Genomic DNA, 21187 nt, shown 5'->3' on the forward strand with positions numbered 1-21187 from the left:
TCCATGTCCAAATGCAGCATGACCTGGACAACATTCAGGCTTGGGCTGACAAGTGGCAAGCAACATATGTGCCACACCCAAGTGCCAGGAAATGGCCACCTCCAACAAGAGAGGATCTAACCATCGCCCTTGACATTCAATGGCATTACCATCACTGAATCCCCAACTATCAACATCCTGGGGTTTACCATTGAACAGAAATTGAACTAGACCATTTATAAAAATACTGTGACTACAAATGCAAGTGAGGGGCTGGGAATTCCGAGGGGACTAACTCACCACCTGACTCCCCAAAGCCTGTCCACTGTCTACAAAGCACAAACCAGGAGTTTGAGGGAATACTCTAAATTTAACAGAATGAGTGCAGCTTCAGCAACATTCAAGCAGCTCGGCACTATCCAGAACAAAGCAGTTCACTTGATTGACATCCTATTCACCATCTTCAACATCCACTCCCTCCGCCATCGTGGCAGTATTGTGTACCATCTACAGAATACACTGCAGCAATTCACTAAGTCTTCTTCAAAAACGCCTCCTAAACCCTTGATCTCTACACCTAGACAGACAAGGACAGCAGTTTCATGGGGACACCAGCACGTGCAAGTTCCCCTCCAAGTCACACACCATCCTGACTTTAACTAAATTACGATTCCTTCACTAATACGGGGTCAAATTCTTTACAGCACTGAGGGTGTACCTGCAACAGAGGGACTGCAGCAGTTCAAGAAGGCAGCTCACTGTACTTTCTCAAGGACAACTAAGGTTGAGCAACATACGCTGGCACATCCCATGAAATAATTAGAATATGATGTTCTGATTTTTAAAAATCAATATTACAACGTATCAATTTTGATAAATTCTGAGCAAACCTCAAAAACAGAGTCACAATGAAATCCTTCATCACAACTCAAGAATGTCTGCCGCCACATAAAAGTTGGAGAAATCTGGCCCTAGTGTCACAAACTTTGGATTGTTTATGGACATCTGTAATAAACATCTAAGAATTCAACCCTATTCCTGGGAGATGACAACAAGCAGGCCTGAGATCAACCATTGCAAATGTGCCAGTCGAATTGCGTTTGTTATCCTAGATATTGTTGAAGGATGTGGTCTGTGATAGCCAAAACTTAAAAAGGCCTCCACTACTTTCTCTAACTTTCCTGAGAATGAAAGTCAGAATGAATCCTATCTCTTTGCTCAGGTACATGAGTCTAATACCTCAACTGATCCAGACTTCGGAGTTAGAATTCCTCTGGTTGGTGGATGTAACAAATTCTGTACTCTGTTATTCAGTGCTTCCAGTTGATTTTCAAGTTTGCTGATGACACCACCATAGTGGGTCAGATCTCAAACAATGACGAGACAGAGTACAGGAAAGAGGTAGAGAATCTGGTGAACTAATGCAATGATAATAATCTCTCCCTCAATGTCAACAAAACAAAGGAGATAGTTATCGACTTCAGGAAGCGTAGTGGAGAGCATGTCCCTTTCTACATCAATGGGGATGAAGCAGAAATGGTCGAGAGCTTCAAGGTTTTAGGTGTCCAGATCACCAATAACCTGTCCTGGTCCCCCCATGCCGACACTGGTGTTAAGAAAGCCCACACACCATAGTGTGTATGGTATGGCAGCTTCCTTCTACTTTCTCAGAAGACGAAAGAAATTTGGCACGTCAGCTATGACTCTCGCCATCTTTTACAGATACACCATAGAAAGCATTCTTTCTGGTTGTATCACAGCTTGGTATGGCTCCTGCTCTGCCCAAGATTGCAAGAAACTGCAAAGAGTCGCGAATGAAGCCCAGTCCATCGTGCAAACCAGCCTCCCATCCATTGACTCTGTCTACACTTCCCGCTGCCTCAGCAAAGCAGCCAGCATAATTAAGGACCCCACACACCCTGGACATTCTCTCTTCCACCTTCTTCTGTTGGGAAAAGGATACAAAAGTCTGAGGTCACGTACCAACCGACTCAAGAACAGCTTCTCCCCTGCTGCCATCAGACTTTTGAATGGACTTACCTTGCATTAAGTTGATCTTTCTCTACACCCTAGCTATGACTATAACATTACATTCTGCACTCTCTCCTTTCCTTCTCTATGAACAGAATGCTTTGTCTGTACAGCGCACAAAAAACAATACTTTTCACTGTATGTTAATACATGTGACAATAATAAATCAAATCAAAATCAAATTATAAACTCCTTCCCATAGAACATGTTAGAATTCTTCTCAAAATATGAAACAGAGGAAATATTCACGAGCGTGATTCCAGTATAATCACAAATAATAACCCACGAATAGTGATCCTTTCTCTGTGGTTCATGATCTAACGGGTTGGTTCATAAAATGTCACTGTTCCTCAGGAGTCTGCATTCTTACAGTACTTGACGCCCAACATTAGAGGGCACCAGCACACTGTGTAAATACACTAGCTTTGGCAGTCAGCTGAGGAGAGCAAAGAGTAGCAGGTCAGCATTAACCTGGAGAGTATTGGACTGGTTACAAGGCAGGGTTTCGATGACGGCTCTCTCTGACCTCTGAGAAGTTAAAGACACCTTTGCCAAACATAGGCAAACACATCGTAATTCATTCATAAATGTGAAAGAACTGCGAGTGCTGATGAATGAAGGAACAGAGGGTACATCATCTTTTTTTGAACAGTTTGTTCCTTTCTCCAGAAAGAACTTCATGAGCAGATTCTGGGACACAAAGATTGCCAGGTATTATTTTTCTCATGAGTAATATCAATTCTCTGGTGGATTAACTATTCATCCTCATAATATAGATGAGTTTTTTTTTTAAACCCTCAAGAACAAAGCCCTATATTTCTCTGGGACACTGTCAGTGATGAGTACAAAGTAGGTTCCACACTATTTTTTTTCATCAACACTGGTACAATGGAGGAAGATATGTGGGGCCGCGATTTCTTCTTCAAATTAAGGGGCAGAATTGCTGGGGAGTGGGGGTGTTGGGGGGGGGGGGGGGGGGAGGGGAGGGGGGAGTGGGGGGGTGGTGGGGGGGGTGAGTGGGTTTATGACTGCTTGCACACCCAAATTGACATTGAGTGGATGTTTCCTCTTGCGGGGCAATCTAGAATGAGAGGTCACAGTTTTAGAATAAAGGGTAGCAGTCGATCTAAAACAGGGAAGAGGAGAAACTGCTTCTCTCGAAGGGTCGTGACTCTGTGAAATTCACCGCCCCAGAGTGCGATGGATGCCGGGATATTGAGTAAATTTAAGGAGGAGATAGACAGATTTTTAATTAGTAATGGTTTGAAAGGTTATGAGGAACAGACAAGGAAGGTGGAGGTGAGGTTGAGATGAGATCAGCCATGATTGCATTGAATGGCAGAGCAGGCGCAAGGGGCTGAACTGCCTCCTCCAGCTCCTGGTTCTTTTGTTCTCTGGACAAGCAGGGCAAAGTCTAACGCAGGCTTTCCATCAACCAAGAAGAACCGCAGCAGGAAATTCACCACCACTGAAACCTCATAAAAACATGCAGTACAGAAGGGGGCCATTCAGCCCACTATGGCTGTGTGGAGTTTGCACATTCTCCTCGTGTCTGCGTGGGTTTCCTCCGGGTGCTCCGGTTTCCTCCCACAGTCCAAAGATGTGCGGGTTAGGTTGATTGGCTGTGCTGGAAGTTGCCCCTTGGTGTCCTGGGATGTGTAGGTTAGAGGGATTAGCAGGGATATGGGGGTAGGGGCTGGGTGGGATTGTGGTCGGTGCAGACTCGATGGGCCGAATGGCCTGTTTCTGCACTGTAGGGTTTCTATGATTTCTATGGCAATACTAGCCCTTTGAAAAAGTTAATTCATTGTTTTTTTTATTCATTCGTAGGACACGGACGTCGCTGGTTGGCCAGCATTTATTGCCCATCCCTTGTTGTCCTTGAAACTGAGTGGCTCACTAGGCCATTTCAGAGTAAACCACATTGCTCTGGCTCTGGAGTCACATGTAGGCCAGACCGTGTAAGGAAGGCAGATTTCCGTCCCGAAAGGACATTAGTGAACCAGATGGGTTTTCCCAACAATCGACAATGGTTTCATGGTCATCGGTAGAATCTTAATTCCAGATTTTTTTTTATTGAATTCAAATTCTGCCATGGTGGGATTCAAACCCAGGTCCCCAGAACACCAGCTGAGTTTTTGGATTAATAGGCTAGCGATAATACCACTTGGCCATCGGTACTAATTCGAAGCATTTCATGATGAAGGTTCTTACTTACCATATCCCACACGTAGTTAGTTAGCCAGTAGACTCCCGGTTTGACCCCGCTGATGAACTGCATGTGTTTGGCTTTGGTGACTCGTTCCTGAATTAGGAAGACGACAAAGCTGGCCGGGACAAAAGACATGGCAAAGATCACGCAGATCGAAACCAAAACATCCACTGAGGTGGTCATCCTGCAACGTAAACAAATTCAGGATCATTTAAAAAAAACAGATAATCAGACCGTTCTGTTGAAGTGTCAAGGGAATAGAGCCTGGGTGGGATTGTATTGGGCCGAATGGCCTCCTTCTGCAATGTAGGGATTCTATGATAAGAAACAAAGGAGGGCTTCCTGCGTAAGGGGGATGTGGGGCAGCCACTACAAGAAGCTGGTTCAAAAAAACTGAAGGCACCCTTTTGGCACAGTGGTTAGCACTGCTGCCTCACCGCGCCAGGGACCCGGGTTCGATTCCCGGCATGGGTCACTGTCTGTGTGGAGTCTGCACGTTCTCCCCATGTTTGTGTGGGTTTCCTCCAGGTGCTCCGGTTTCCTCCCACAGTCTAAAAGATGTGGTGGTTAGGTGCATTGACCCGAACAGGTGCCAGAGTGTGGCGACGAGAGGAATTTCACAGTAACTTCATTGCAATGTTAATGTAAGCCTTACTTGTGACTAATAAATAAACTTTTTTTTAAGAAAAATAGCTTGCAGTGAGAGAAACAAGAAGCAAATACTTACAGGGCCACCTCAGAGATCTGCTCTTTGGTCAGATTGAGCGGGTGATTGATGGCGGTAATTCCATACATACTCGGATCTTCACCTTCTGCTAAATGAGTGCGCAGAATGGCGTTGTTCATGACATTCAAGAAGGCACCGATGGCATGCCAACCTTTGTTGTTGAACCAGATCTAAATTGCAAAACCAAATGGATAGTGTGAAACGTCACCATTGATGATATGGGCTCGCTGTAACTCTGGTATAAATGGTAAGGACAGCACAGTGGCACAAGGGTTGGCACAGTGAGTTTCCTCCAGGTGCTCCGGTTTCCACCCACACTCCAAAGATGTGTGGGTTAGGTGGATTGGCAATGCTAAATTGCCTCTTAGTGTCAGGGGGACTAGCTAGGGTAATGCATGGGGTTATGGGGATAGGGCCTAGGGGGGGTTGTGGTTGGTGCAGACTCGATGGGCCGAATGGCCTCCTTCTGCACTGTAGGGATTCTGTGATTCGATGACTAAATCTGCTTCAAACTCCCTTTCCGATTGTGCATGCACAACAATTTGTTGTGTTACAAAGGTTCACCTCATCTCCCCTACTGGCTGTTTTGGCAATTAATTTGAAGATGTGCTCCCTGGTTAGGAACTCTCCTGCTCGCGGCAACAGTTCCTCCCTATCCACCTGGTCCAAATTCCTGATGATCTAGGCTGGCATTCTCAGCTATTAACTGTGTGGCAAACACATTGCATAGTAGAGATGGTTCAGTTAGTGTAATGACTTCAATCAGGCCATTGAGGTTGGCCTGTTGGAATATGAACTCCCTGATTACGGATCCAATTGATGGGTCAATCAGGGAGTCCTTGCCTTGCACTTAACTGGGAGCGTCAGTTCCTCTGGCACTCCCGAAGGTACACTGCTGACTGATAGCACTCTGTGTACTGCTGTTAGACTTGCAAATAAAGGGATTTTGGTGAAGGGTCTTTGGCCTCCGCAGACTTATTAGTTAGGATTATTGGTGCAGAGTAGAGTCACACTTTAGTCTCCACCAAGCTGTGCTACAGTGAAAATGGGCACCGAAGTTGGTTGTAAAACGTAAAAGGGTCACACTGCCATGAGCACACATCCAATTAAAGTAAAATAGTAAATTGTTCTCTATTTTTACATTCAAAAGCAAAGAATTATTAGATTTGGGAAGGAGCACTGGGATTCTAAAACGCTTGACTGGAAGAAATGCTGGTCCCTCTTAACAGGTCAAGTCTTACCTTCACATTATCTTTTGTGTCCAATCCGGACATAAACTTCGGAAGCTGGCTCATAAATCGGTCCGAGGCACTGCCCTGGAAGATGAAGAGTACAATGTTTAATCCGTCTTAACTGTGCAAATAACTTCAGGCAGATTCACTCTTCAGTAGGCTGCAGGAGTAAATGGCAGCTCATCAAATCACACTGATTCATTCGTAAGATGGATTGCACGGATCAGCTAATGTAAGACATGAGTAAGCGACTCCAGGGGGCACCACAAGGGTGGTGCGCTGGCACAGTGGTTCGGGCGACTAGGGGAGTTTCACAGTAAATTAATCTCAGTGTTAATGTAAACTTTACTTGTAACTAATAAACTTTAAGAAAAGAAGACTCTCGGCAGGATTTTCCAACCCTTCCCTCCGGTGCCCCATGGTGCATTCCCTGGCGGTGGGGAATGGAAAACACTGCAGACATCGGCAGGACTGGATGATCCCGCTGGAAGCCATTGGTGAACCACCTCCACTGAATAATGCTGTGAATCCCAGACACAAAGACTGATCAGTATCTGGGTTCTGAGAATACTCTAAGTTGGATATCCAAGTCATAGAATCATAGAATCCTACAGTGCAGAAGGAGGCTATTCAGACCATCGAACAGGCACCGACCACAATCCCACCCAAACCCTATCCCCATCACCCCAGGAATTACCCCGCTAGTTCCCCTGACACTAAGGGGCAATTTAGCATGGCCAATCCACCTAACCCACACATCTTTGGACTGTGGGAGGAAACCGGAGAACCCGGAGGAAACCCACGCAGACACGGGGTGAATATGCAAACTCCACACAGACAGTGACCCAATCCGGGAATCGAATCTGGATCCCTGGCGCTGTGAGGCAGCAGTGCTAACCAATGTGCCACCGTGCCGCCCCCTAGATGGTAGAGTATGTGCATTTTGGGAGGTGGCGCTACAGGAGTTAGGACAAAGGTGCAGAGATATTTTGCCATGAAGCAAACCAAAGCAACCAGTGTCCCAGTTATTTTTAACTTTAATCGGGATATGGGCATCATTGGCTAGGTTGGAATTTTTGATCATTCTTGATATGCTGAGTGGCGGATTGTCCCCTTGAATGAGCAAAGTGCTCTTTGCATTAAATATTCCCAGAGAAACCAGGGATGTGCAATGACTGCTGGCCTTGCAAATGATGCCCAGATCCTGAGAATGAAGGAAAGCATTGCATTTGGTCCATGCAGTTTGTTGCCTGTGATTGAGCTGTACATCATTAGCACTCAATGCCACCACACGGTTCAGTTCTCTTCTCGGTTTCTGATCTGAGTTGCATGGTGTAGAAGGGAAAGAGACACTGGTGCCCCCATGCAGCCAGACGGATCTTTTTTTTTAAGCTTTATTTATTAGCGTCACAAGTAGGCATATATCAACACTGCAATGAAGTTACTGTGAAAATCCCCTAGGCGCCACACTCCGGCACCTGTTCGGGTACACTGAGGGAGAATTTAGCATGGCGAATGCACCTAACCAACACGTCTTTTGGACTGTGGTTGGAAACCAGATCACCCAGAGGAAACCCACGCAGACACGGGGAGAACATGCAAACTCCACACAGTGACCCAAGCTGGGAATTGAACCTAGGTCTCTGGCACTATGAGGCAGTAGTGTTAACCACTGTGCCACCATGATGGCGAATTAATCCTGATGTCTCCTTGAGCTGTCGAAAGGACTACAGCTGAAGACCTGGGAGCAGACTGCTAGGTTGCAGATGTGCATGTTCTGGAGGACTAAAGAATGGGAATAACTTATCTCACAACTACTATTTGTAAGACTGGTTTGTGCTGATCAAAAGGTTTTGTTATGCTATTATTTTGCTGCAAACTGTTCAAAATTATACCATAAGATATCTGACTGTAATAAAAATCCACTACTGACCTGTGTCAATGCAAGAGTCTTCTTTAACTGCAGTATGGCTTGAGTGACTTCTTCTCGTGGCGGCAGTAACTCAGAGCTTTTCCCGCCCAGCGAAAATCCCCCATACCTAGGGGACAAGAACAAATCAGTGGCTGGTTCTCTACCTATTGAAGTGGAAATGTCTTGGTCAGAACAGGTTGTAGGAACAACATGCTACACTGAGACCCCAATGATCCTCAAATGTACTCTGGGGAGATGATGGTGCAGCAGTAACGCCACTGGGCCAGTAATCTAGATGGCTGACTCAATGGGCTGAATGGCCTCCTTCTGCATGTAGGGATTCTATGTTCTCGCAGGTTCTGATGGCAGGTCATTAACCGGAAAAGTTAACTCTGTTTTTCTCTGTCTGCAGATTTTTCCAGATTGACTGAGTACTTCCAGCATTTTCTGTGACTTACAGTATTTTGTCCCCAATTGAAGGCCATTGTCTGACTTGAGGAAAATTGAAGAATGAGGATGACTATCAAAATAAAATGGATTTTTGGTAATAATGGTAGCTCGCCGCCTCAAACGTTATTGCCATCGTACATGTTTCTTGGGCAATTTGCTAACAAGATGATCCAAAGACATCATAGAATTGCCACAGGAAGTAAAGCAATGATACCTGGCAAGAACAACAACAAGGCCAGTAAAGAATAACCTGGAAAGAGTGAAGACTAACTATAGTATTTCATAAATATAGCTGACAATTCCAAGGCACCCAAGGCTTTTGGACAATATGGCTTTAGAAGGAGCGACAACCAAGTGACAAAAGGGTTTCCTCCGGGTTTTCTCCCACAGTCCAAAAAGATGTGCAGGTCATGTTAATTGGCCATGCTAAATTATCACTTAGTGTCAGGGGCACTAGCAGGGTAAATACGTGGGGCTAAGGGGATAGGGTGGAATTGTGGTCAGTGCAGACTCGATGGGCCGAATGGCCTCCTTCTGCACTGTGGGATTCCATGGTTCTATGAAAAGGATATCATGCAAGTTCAACAATGATTCTGCTGCACAGTCGCTTCAGCAGAACACAATTTGCTTTACTCCCCCAAAACCATTCTGAAAACAGTACCAATCTAGAGGCAGAACATTTTATTAGGTATTAACCTACCTGAACTCATTCACCCACATTTTGTTCTTTAAGCTGTTAAAAACAAACCAGAATGAAGAATTGAGAAGACTTGGCATGTGATGGCAAACACAAATTAACTGAGAAACACTTTTCAGTCGAAAGCCCAGTTGCAATTGCTTTTTGCCTTATCGCGTGTAACCCGTTTCACCACTAGATAACATTAGTGACAACAATCCAATTTTAAGTGATTTTCAGGTTACCTTCTCCCAATGATTTGTGCATAGGTTTTCACAAGGTAATCTGACACATTACTGCCCGACAGATTCTGCAGAATGTCTGTAGAGTCCAGTTTAATCTAGAAAGGGAGGGAAGAAAAATAAGTGATCTTTGCAATGATTCCAAATTTCATGCCTGCTGTATTTAGGGCATTATGTTTATTCGTCTTTGCCTTAATTTTAAAGATAACTAAAACCCCGATGCTAATGTTAAAAAGTTACTTGTCAAGTAAACAACAATGTTGTTCCCTTCAAAATTTGGTATTGTGATTCTGATGAGTCCAAAATGAAAAGCTTTGACAGCATGGCAGGATTTTCACACCACGCTTGCCCCAAGACCGGAAAATCCTGCCTGAGATCAACAGATATTTGCATGATCCTGTCCAACTCACTACAATTCCCATGGTGGACAGGACAGGAAAATTCCACCCATATCTCTTTTGTGAAGTAATATTCAGGTTCTGTAGCTACTGCTGTAATGTTGGAAATATGGGAATTTGAACACATCAAGCTCCGACAAACGGCAATATCTTAATGGCCACACTATATATATTTTTGTGATGTTGATTGAGGAATTAACATTGGTCAGGGCACCACTGGTCTTTGAAATAGTGCCATGGGGTATTTTACATCCACCTCTGTTTAACACCTCATCCAAAAGATGGCATTTCCAACAGTGCAGTAACTTCCATCCAATTACGTGTGGCTGGAATCACATAAAATGCAAGACAGACGAACCATCGCATAGGTGTGAACCTGGGGGTGTGAGTTACACACCAGATTGGACAATGCTGGGGTGAAATCAAGATGACAGTTACATCAAGGTCACACACCAACCAACTCAAGAATAGCTTCTTCCCTGCTGTCATCAGACTTTTGAATGGACTTACCTCACACTAAGTTGATCTTTCTCTACACCCTCGCTGTGACTATCACACTACATTCTGCACTCTCTCCTTCCCTTCTCTATGAATGGTATGCTTTGTCTGTACAGCGCACAGGAAACAATACTTTTCACTGTATGTTAATACATGTGACAATAATAAATCAAATCGAATGATTGCAGCCAGTAGAGCAAGTCTTTTGGTACAATTGGTACAAAACGTGCCATGGTACTTATGCAGCTTCAGATGAAGACTTTGATCTTTCTAGTGAGAGGTTTTTCTCACCAAAATGCCCCTCCTGTCATTTATGTTACTCTAAAACGTGCATTCTTGCCTGACCTAGTGATATCACAATGAGAGCACAATAGATAAAAATTAGCTGAATACTGGAGATTCCTCATTCGCAGACATGTCATTTATGCAAGCCATGTTTCGATTCAGTTGGAAGTGCGGGATGCATTGACCTTTACGTTACAACGGTTCTAAAAGCACCTCACGTGTATTTGGCCATTACAACATTGTAAATAAAATGGCTCGTTCTCGGACCTGAGGAGGAGGAAGTCCACCAGCAGCTGCAGGACAGTCAGGGAGCATCTTCTTTATAGAGTTATCGCTGCACCGACAGGACGGGGACGGATTATCCATCGTCCAATTTCCATTGCGAAGGACGTCCATTATAGAATCCGAAACAGAAGGGGTCATCCATTCGTCATCTGTAAACTCACAGGGTCGATTCCTAAAATGAGCACAAGCCACAAGAGACAAGCCATTTATTTTCGTGCCAAACCTTCTTCAAGCACATAACTCAATTTTAACCCCATGTGTTTGCACTATTTTGACATCAATGATTTTATTGTGGGCAATATAGGGGAGGCAGTGGCATCATGGTATTGTCACTGGACTAGTAGTCCAGAGACCCAGGTGTAATGCTCTGGGGACAGGGGTTCGAATCCCACCACGGCAGATGGTTAAATTTGAATTCAATGAATTTAATTCAATAAATTGTATTTGAAAAGTCTAATGGTGACCATGAACCATTGTGGTTTGTTAATTAATTAACAATGGTTGCAAAACATGACCTTCAATAATTGAATCAAAACCAAATTGGCATTCTTTGTAGATTCTTCCTCCACATAAAATCAAACGTGAGCATTACGGTTATATTAAGAAAAAATTCGGCAATATACTTACAGGATTGGGTCTCCTTTCATACACCGAGTGCCAAATCCTGGTTTACTAACCAGAGAGTCGAGCAGTCTTTCTGTGTGTTCATCTCCTGGGGCATCATTGCTGTGAACAGATTAGACAGGAAGATTAATGGTCTCAGTTAAGTTGTACCAGCAGTGGACACAGTTAATGGGATTTTACGGCCCCGCCTGTCGCCAGGATCATCCAGTCCCATCGAATGTCAATGGACATTTGGCTAGGCTGTTGAATCTTCTGCGACGGGGCCATAAAATCTTAGCCTGGATCATCAAAATCTACCTTTATCCTTTTTATGTATTTTATCATGACAATTCTTGTTCCGTTTGATTGGCTAGGTCTTTGATTTCAAACATGCACGGATCAGTATCATGATTGCACAGGAGGGAAATGTTCCCATTGTGATGATACTGTGCCTTTAAGAAATATATTGGGGTCCTGTTTCTTGTGCAGGATCTGCCTTAGTAGTTCATGTTATTGTTGATGCCATTTTGCCTGTATCCGGCAGTCCTGTATTGTTACTGCATCAGCATAATTGGGCGGCACAGTGGCACAGTGGTTAGCACTGCTGCCTCAGAGCATCAGGGACCCGGGTTCAATTCCCAGCTTGGGTCACTGTCTGTGTGGAGTTTGCATGTTCCTTCTGTGTCTGCATGGGTTTCCTCCGGATGCTCCAGTTCCCTCCCACACTCCAAAGATGTGCGGGTTGAGCTGATTGGCCATGATAAATTGACCCTTAGTGTCAGGGAAATTAGCAGGATAAATACATGGGGTTATGGGGATAAGGGCTGGGTAGGATTGTGGTCGATGCGGTCTCGATGGGCCAAATGGCCTCCTTCTGCACTGTAGGGATTCTATGAATTGCTCCTAATTGCTGGAATCTTTGTTCTAATCTGGACTAATGTTGTTCTGCTGTTTTTAGTGCTTTCCCCTGGGGTTTTGTAGAGCAGGACTTGATTTTATTAAGTGACAAGGGAATTGAGTGACTGGGTAGAGCTGGGCTTACATGGACAAATCAAGCTCAGTTGCTTTCTGGGAGCTATGGAAGGAAGAATTAGCTCTGAGTCTGTTAAGCCTGGAGACTGGGATCTGCCAGAGTAGGTTCATTTCTCTAAAGTTTGAGGATATATCCTTTTCTGGAAAATGCTGTCTGGATCTCTGTCCAGAGGTGTTGAAAGGCTGGAAATCTAGCATCCACATGAGCATATCTGGTCTTGGTGCTAATTGAAGAAGGGATTGATGTCTTTGGGGTATTGCTTAAATTGGAACAATAGAGATAGCTAGCTGTTAAGAATCATACTGTATCATGTTTAAGTATTTTAATTGGTAAAAGGTATGCTAATTATTTTTGTTATTTTCTAACTATGTTCTTAAATAAAGTTTGTTTTGATAAAAGCTTCCTAGTGGGTCACTTGAATCACACCTGGCGCAAAACATCTTATGCTCACACTCATGCCAAAATCAAAAGTAAAGGTTGGGGTCTAGGCTAACTTCATAATATACTTTGGACTTTTGGATCTAGTCCCTAACACCATGGCTATCGTGGCGAGTGTATGCATGACCATGTCTGATTAGCAGGAGGGCCAGTTGACAAGCACACAACTGGAGATGCATCTGGTGTGCCTGCCTATCACCTGTAACAAAAGCCCCCTTTCCTGAAACATTTCAGCCCATTGCCATTTTAACTCGGATTTCTGTTTCTTTGTGGCAGCTATGACTTCTTTCTCATGATACATGCAAATTTAGGGTGTTTTGAGGCCATTAGGGTTGCACTTTAACCGCTGACTGACTTGAGATCCTCCCGTAAATAACCCGCTCAGTGAAACCTGTCGAGCAAGAAGCAGACTAGCTAAAAGCGTTGAAATGTAAACTCATCTTTACTCTCATGTTTCCTTAGACCTCACAAGGAAAGCCTGGGCCTCTACTATCCTGGGAATACCCCCGACTTCTCTGGGGAAGGTGGTGGCATAGCAGTAATGTCACTGGACTAGTAATCCATAGGCCTGGGCTAATGCTCTGGCGACACGGATTCAAATCCCACCAGCAGTTAACAAAGTGAAAATTCTTCTCAGTAATGGTGACCATGAAACTATAATTGATTGTCGAAAAAACTGGTTCACTAATACCCTTTTAGGGAAGGAAATCTGCTGTCCTTACCTAGCCAGACCCACAGGAATGTGGTTGACTCTTAACTACCCTCTGTAACGACTGAGCAATTCACTCAATTTATGGGCAACTGCGGGGAGCAGGGGTGCAACAAATGTTGACCTTGCCAGTGATGCCTAATCCTATAAAATAATGAATTAAAAAGGAAACATCACCAACTACCCATACCACCCATGATGCTCCTGCAGCTTGCCAGATTGGTGCCCACTTCAGGCACCCGGCTAGATGGCTGAATGTCAACGAGTCCCAGGAATTAAAATAGCCCGGACCTCAACTTGATGTCATTTGGGAGAGTGGAGGAAGTTCATGTCCAAGCTGCCCACCCGCCTGCCCACTCTTCCCTTTCCTGGGAGCCTGATATCCCCTTCCATGTTCAGTAGGATTAGGCAATACAGTTCGGAGTAATTTGTTAGAAGTTTGACCTCTCGTTTCAAGTTACATCAGCAGCAAGGAGGCAAGAAGAGCAAGTGTCCAAGAGTAACCACGTTGGGACAACTCGATTTAGAATCACAGAATCTCTACAGTGCAGAAAGAAGCCATTCAGCCCATCGAGTCTGCATCGACCACAGTCCCACCCAGGCCCTATCCCTGTAACCCCTCATATTTACCCTGCTAATCCCCTGACGCTAAGAGTAAATTTAACACGGCCAATCCACCTAACCTGCACATCTTTGGACTGTGGGAGGAAACCGGAGCACCCAGAGAAAACCCATGCATACATGGGGAGAATGTGCAAACTCTACACAGACATCACCTGAAGCCGGTATTGAACCCGGGTCCCTGGTGCTGTGAGGCAGCAGTGCTAACCACTGTGCCATTCCCCCGTCCCAATTTAATTCTTCAAACTGTTGTTATGATGGGCGAGTCATTATCCAGCCTAAACGTGGCAATTAACTAAATTGAACACCAGTAACCATGACAATGGTTCTGCTTGATCTCTCTTTAATCACTGCCTTCGTTTTGTTGCCAGGAGTTGCGACTGACCCATCGTTGAAGACGTACCTGATGAAAGTGTACTGTTCGTCATACATCCAGGGGTGCAGCTCCAAGCTGGGGTATTTACCAAACGGAGGCACAATCAGGCTGAACACCAGGGCTATGCACACAAACACAGCAGGCAGGACGATCTGGAAAACAGAAGAGGGCAGCGTTCCTTCAACTTGTACAAAAACCAGGTTTGCACGACATTATACCCGACTGAGCAACATTGCTGTTATTAGTGCTGCACTGCTTCTCCACTTCCCCCCTGCAGGTTCTTTCAAGATTTTGGCTGGAATTTTCTGGCCTTTCACACCCTTCCGCTGCTGCCAACGAGGGAGGAAGAATTTGGTGAATCTCCGTTCACTGCAGCGGGACCGGAGAATCCCCCTGACGTGAACCGCCGGAGAATCTCGCCCTCCGTTTCCACTCGCGTATGAGCTAATGAGCTCTTCTTGCTTTGCAATCGGACTCCATGAAGGCAGGGCCGCCAGTAGTGACGGATCGTGGAGATGACTCAGAGCCCAGAACTGGAAGGGCGTAGAAATCTCAAGAGGTCGGCGGGATTGGGAAGGTTACAGAGATAGGACAGGTTGGATCAACAGTGTAGTCTCACCTGAGCAAAGATTCCTTTCCTGCTGCGCTTGGCATAAATCAATCTCTTCCAGAACAACGCCACAAACTGTTGTCTAAAAAGATTCCAGCCCTTGACCGAGTAAGAACCTTTCCCATCCATCCCACTCAGGAAGTCCGTTTCCCGGGCCTCTGCAAACAAGAACAATCGTTGTTATAGATTGCACGCCTTTAACTGCATACCGAGAGCAAAATAAAATTCAAGTATGTGCATGTCATTCACCAGATAACTCAGTGATCTTGAAGCACAGTAAAAAAAAATCAGCACTACCAAAAGGTACATGAGAACATTTGATAAATCAAAACTTGCATTTGTGTGCCGCCTTTCACAACCTTGGGACATCAAAGAACAAAGAAAATTACAGCACAGGAACAGGCCCTTCGGCCCTCCAAGCCTGCACCGACAATGCTGCCCGACTTAACTAAAACCCCCTACCCTTCCGGGGACCATATCCCTCTATTCCCATCCTATTCATGTATTTGTCAAGATGCCCCTTAAAAGTCACTACTGTATCCACTTCCACTACCTCCCCCTATTCATGTATTTGTCAAGATGCCCCTTAAAAGTCACTACTGTATCCGCTTCCACTACCTCCCCCTATTCATGTATTTGTCAAGATGCCCCTTAAAAGTCACTACTGTATCCGCTTCCACTACCTCCCCCGGCAACGAGTTCCAGGCACCCACTACTCTCTGTGTAAAAAATCTGCCTCGTACATCTCCTTTAAACCTTGCCCCTCACACCTTAAACCTGTGCCCCCTTGTAATTGACTCTTCCACCTTGGGAAAATGCTTCTCATAATCTTGTAGACTTCGATCAGGTCGCCCCTCGACCTCCGTCGTTCCAGTGAGAACATCCTGAAATGCTTTACAGCCAATGATGTGTTGTAATGCAGGGAGATGAAGCAGCCAATTTGCGCACAGCAAACTCTCACAAACAGCAATATCGATAGTTGCTTGGTGGCACAGAACTTGAGTATTGCTGGAAAAATACATCTTGTTGAAGCTTTTCATCTTGCACTCATCAGGGCAACCACAGGAATACAACCAATGTCAGGGGAAACAATTACTTTATATTGTATAAGGAAAGGGTGGTGATTGGTTGAAAAATGAACTTCTCACACACTATAAAAGTTGTTGGTATCCATGCAATTGTCAACAGACCTTTGCATGGTCCGCCCCCCGTACGCAATGATTCCCACGGCGGGCGGGACGGGAAAATTCCGCCCAACACCTCCCACGATACAGCATTGAGCATTATGAGGGGTATGAATAGAGTTGGTAGGCAGGGGGAAGTGGGGACATGGCTGCTCCAAGTTCAAGCTGCTACCAAGCCATTGGATAGATTAACATCAGCAACAGGCTTTTCTTGGTTTCAGTTTCAATCTGTTCTCTGCATTCAATTCCTGTAATCATCAGGTAACAAGGAACTGATAGTTACCCTGCGTGGACAAGCGCATGTACCATATAAATGTACCAATGAAAGAACTTCATGATGACTGAGAGTCACTACTTTTTTTAGCTTGTGATGTGAATATGCACCAATAAAATAGATTTGTAGGCTAAGTGTGGAGAGGGAATCTGAAGTGATCTTAAATGAGCTTTGCATATAATCTGCACCACTTGTCCCAGTATTCTGAAGCCACATCACAGGAATATGTGGATTGAAACTATCCTGGTTACATGAAACAGGGATGATTTTCCTCTTGTGCCCTCTTGCAGTTGAATGAAGTGTGCGCATGAAAGTAAAAACCGACTGGGTAGCTCTTCAAAGGGCTAGCACAAGCCTCACGGGCCAAAAGGCCATCTTGGCATGTAGTGCCATCCCAAGTCAACCAGATAAAAACATGATCCATTTTCTGCAGGAAACAAAACGCTGGATCTCTCCCACTGGATTTAAACTGTCTGCCACTGTAATGGTGCTGCTGTTGTTAAGATCCAATTTACTTTTCGTTACCTATCTTGGCATCTAATAGATTCCACTTCCTCTGTGGTATTGATACTGGCAGGAAATCCCAGCGCTTCCCTTGGTTTTGTTGCTCTATATACACTCACCGTCAGCATGGAGCGGGGGAAGATCAGCCCTTGTACACCTTATAAAGGTTCAAGTGATAGGGCGCCACTGGTTTAGGGTAGACTCACAGTGTGTATCGTTTTCCACCTCCACGCTTACCTGGATCACCATCCGAGTCATTAACATCAGCGGCATCGTCATCAGTAAACGGCCTCAGACAACTCTGCCTGTCCACAAATCTCGACCTCCTGTTTCGGCAAGCTGGAATCAGACCATCTGAAACAAAACCACATTTCCTGGTTATAAAAACAGAGAAAGCTGGAAAACACTCAGCAGCGAGGGAGAGAAAACAAGAGTTAACGTTTCGAGTCCACCTGACTTCTTCGGACCTGAAGACAAGGAAAACGTGATTATGTTTCGGAGAGGATGGAAGAGTGATTAGTGGGAGCTGCTACAAAGACGTAGCAAAACTCAAAAACAAGTGACAGATGGCCTGGGAGGGAGAAGTTTTGCAATAGGAACAAAGAAATGTTTGGAATATAGAAAGATAAAGATTGGCAGAAAGGTCGTTGTTGAACTCAATGTTTAAAGTTTTAAAGTTTATTTATTAGTGTCACAAGTAGGCTTACATTAACACTGCAATGAAGTTACTGTGAAAATCCCCTATTCGCCACACTCTGGTGCCTGTTCAGGCACAATGAGGGAGAATTTAGCATGGCCAACGCACCTAACCCACACGTCTTTCGGACTGTGAGAGGAAACCCACGCAGACACGGGGAACACGTGCAGACTCCGCACCGACAGTCACCCAAGCCGAGAATCGAACCCAGGTCCCTGGCGCTGTGAGGCAGCAGTGCTGACCATTGTGCCACCCTGAGGGCTGTTGCGTCCTGAGGGCTGCAACATGCTTAATCAGAAGATGAGGTGCTTCTCCTCCAGTTTGCATTGGGTTTCGCTGAAGCCTTGCACAGGCCAAGGACAGACATGTGGGAACAAGAGCAAGATGCTGAGTTGAAATGGCAAGAAACAGGAAGATTGGAGTCATGCTTGCAAGGTGAGCGAAGGTGTTCCACAGAGCGGTCATCCAGTCTATATTTTTGTTTCAGATCCCAGCAGCCGCAGTATTTTTCCACTTTACAAGTTATAGATTAGCTTTAAATAGGCAAATACACAAGCTGTGATTCCCTTTAAGAAATCAGAAGTGTTAATAAACACGACTGAGTGGCTCACCAGTTTTTGGTTCCTTGTTGAGGACCCGTTCAAGGGCTTTACTTTGATCAAGCACTATGTACGACAAAGTTTGCAATTATTATCCCTGACCTTATGTGGGCCAGTTAACTGAGTTAACTAGATGGCTCGTTAGTGGTTCAGAATAATATCAGCAGTGCAGGTTCAATTCCCATTCTGGCTGGGCTGGATTTGGGAATTGACTCCTTCCCCTGAACCCAAGGAGCAGAACACAATGGAAAACCACCACTTACAAAAAGACTGCCAAGCAAACAGCTCAGGATGAAACATCAGCAGACAGTGAAGCAAGGACTTGCCTTCAGGATTTGATTTGATTTATTATTGTCACATGTTTTAGTATTCAGTGAAAAGTATTGTTTCTTGCGTGCTGTACAGACAAAGCATACCGTTCATAGAGAAGGAAAGTAGAGAGTGCGGAATGTAGTGTTACAGTCATAGCGAGGGTGTAGAGAATGATCTACAGCACAGCACAAATGGAATGACTGAATAATTTCTAATCTTAGAAAATAGAGCTTATAGATATTTTTAGAACACAAATAGACCCGTACAATTCAGAAAGCTGAGCTTGTGACAGAACAAGGGCAAGGTGCATTGGATTACAAAAGGCAGCGGTATTAAATTTACCTGAGGTTTCAGCATCCACTCCATTATCTTCAGCAACCTTAAGGAATATCTGCAAATAAAAATGACAAAGACATGAACGACTGTTCTCAATGTACCACAAGCATCTGTAAGGTGATGATCCCGTAACTTATAGACCAACCTAGATTCTGGACGGGCTTGTTCTGGGAACTCTGGCACCATTTCATTGTAAGAGTTTAACAACACCAGGTTAAAGTCCAACAGGTTTATTTGGTAGCAAATACCATAAGCTTTCGGAGCGCTGCTCCTTCGTCAGATGGAATTGACGGGAATCGAACCTGGGTCCCTGGTACTGTGAAGCAGCAGTGCTAACCACTGTGCTACTGTGCCGCCCACTTTATCTCCATGACAGCACAAACTTTTATGTATTTTTGTACTTGTGGTTCAGCTTTCATAGAGTCATAGGGGTTTACCGCACGGAAACAGGCCCTTCGGCCCAACTTGTCCATGCCGCCTTTTTTTTTAAACCCCTAAGCTAATCCCAATTGCCCACATTTGGCCCATATCCCTCTATACCCATTTTACTCATGTAACTATCTAAATGCTTTTTAAAAGACAAAATTGTATCTGCCTCTACTACTACCTCTGGCAGCTTGTTCCAGACACTCACCACCCTCTGCGTGAAAAAATTGCCCCCCCTGGACACTTTTGTATCTCTCCCCTCTCACCTTAAACCTATGCCCTCTAGTTTTACACTCCCCTGCCTTTGGGAAAATATATTGACTATCTACCTTGTCTATGCCCCTCATTATTTTATAGGCCTCTATAAGATCACCTCTCAGCCTCCTATGCTCGAGGGAAAAAAGTCCCAGTCTATCCAGCCTCTCTTATAACTCAAACCATCAAGTCTGTGTAGCGTAGTTGAAGATGAGAATAAAGGGAGTAAGTGAGATGTGATAATCAGGGAGGCAATAAGGTTGTGTGTGGTTGGCAGTGACGCCATTATTCCCCACCCACGCCCCACCTTCAAGACAAAGTAAATATTTAGGATAAGATCGTCTCTACAAATCCTCCAGTTTAATCCCATTTATAAATCTGTCAGTGTTTCCCTTGATGGAAGAATACTGGCACACACTCACATGAGTCTCTTTTTTCTTATAATCAGACGATGTAGATCCCAAGAGAGGGCCAAACTCACAGAGCGGATGTGCGACTATCACCGACACAGTTGAGATATAAACCACATCTCATCGGCCCCAATAATGTTTTACTTTGTATTTCACATGCTAAATGTTAATCATGTCCTGTTGACTTGGGCAAGAGGTGTTCTGGTCCACTACATTCCTGTATGAATTAGCCTATGCTCTGTGATGTCAATACATACAATCATACAGTGCAGAAGGAGGCCATTCGGCCCATCGAGTCTGCACCGACCACAATCCCACTCAGGCCCTATCCCCATGCATTTACCCTAGCTAGTCCCCCTGACACTAAGGGGCAATTTAGCATGGCCAATCCACCTAACCCGGAAACCGGAGCACCCGGAGGAAACCCACGCAGACACAAATAGAATGTGCAAACTCCACGCAGACAGTGACCCAAGCCAGGAATCGAACCCGGGTCCCTGGCACTGTGAATCAGCAGCGCTAACCACTGTGCAACCGTGCCACCCTCTAACAGAGGCCTCTCTAAAGAAATTTACAGATAGAATGGCTTTATTCAAGAATATTAGCATTTTTCTATATCTTAAAAAGAAAATCCTCTTGAATTTTCTCCATGGTGGCACAGTGGTTAGCACTGCTACCTCGCAGCGCCAGGGACCCAGGTTCCATTCCGGCCTTGGGTGACTGTCTGTATTGAGTTTGCACGTTCTCCCCGTGTCTGTGTGGGTTTCCTCCGGGTGCTCCAGTTTCTTCCCACAACCCAAAGATGTGAGATGTGCAGGTTAGGTGGATTGGCCATGCTAAATTGCCCCTTAGAGTCCAAGGATATGTAGGTTA

At 44.9% G+C, this 21187-nt stretch overlaps 1 protein-coding gene across 1 annotated transcript in view; it reads right to left on the minus strand.

The window, feature by feature from the left end:
- The window catches only part of LOC144494770 (phospholipid-transporting ATPase ABCA1-like), a 159262-nt gene that overhangs the window by 21896 nt on the left and 116179 nt on the right, over positions 1 to 21187 (minus strand). Inside the window, exons 26-37 of the mRNA XM_078214083.1 lie at positions 19230 to 19278; positions 17517 to 17633; positions 15327 to 15475; positions 14735 to 14859; positions 11555 to 11653; positions 10910 to 11099; positions 9465 to 9559; positions 9244 to 9276; positions 8115 to 8220; positions 6191 to 6265; positions 4950 to 5119; positions 4229 to 4406 (exon numbers count right to left, since the gene is read on the minus strand). Coding sequence (XP_078070209.1) covers positions 4229 to 4406; positions 4950 to 5119; positions 6191 to 6265; positions 8115 to 8220; positions 9244 to 9276; positions 9465 to 9559; positions 10910 to 11099; positions 11555 to 11653; positions 14735 to 14859; positions 15327 to 15475; positions 17517 to 17633; positions 19230 to 19278 — 1386 coding nt within the window. The remainder of the gene's footprint in view (positions 1 to 4228; positions 4407 to 4949; positions 5120 to 6190; positions 6266 to 8114; positions 8221 to 9243; positions 9277 to 9464; positions 9560 to 10909; positions 11100 to 11554; positions 11654 to 14734; positions 14860 to 15326; positions 15476 to 17516; positions 17634 to 19229; positions 19279 to 21187) is intronic.

Source organism: Mustelus asterias, chromosome 6 (genome assembly GCF_964213995.1).
Source record: "Mustelus asterias chromosome 6, sMusAst1.hap1.1, whole genome shotgun sequence".
Lineage (NCBI taxonomy): Eukaryota > Metazoa > Chordata > Chondrichthyes > Carcharhiniformes > Triakidae > Mustelus > Mustelus asterias.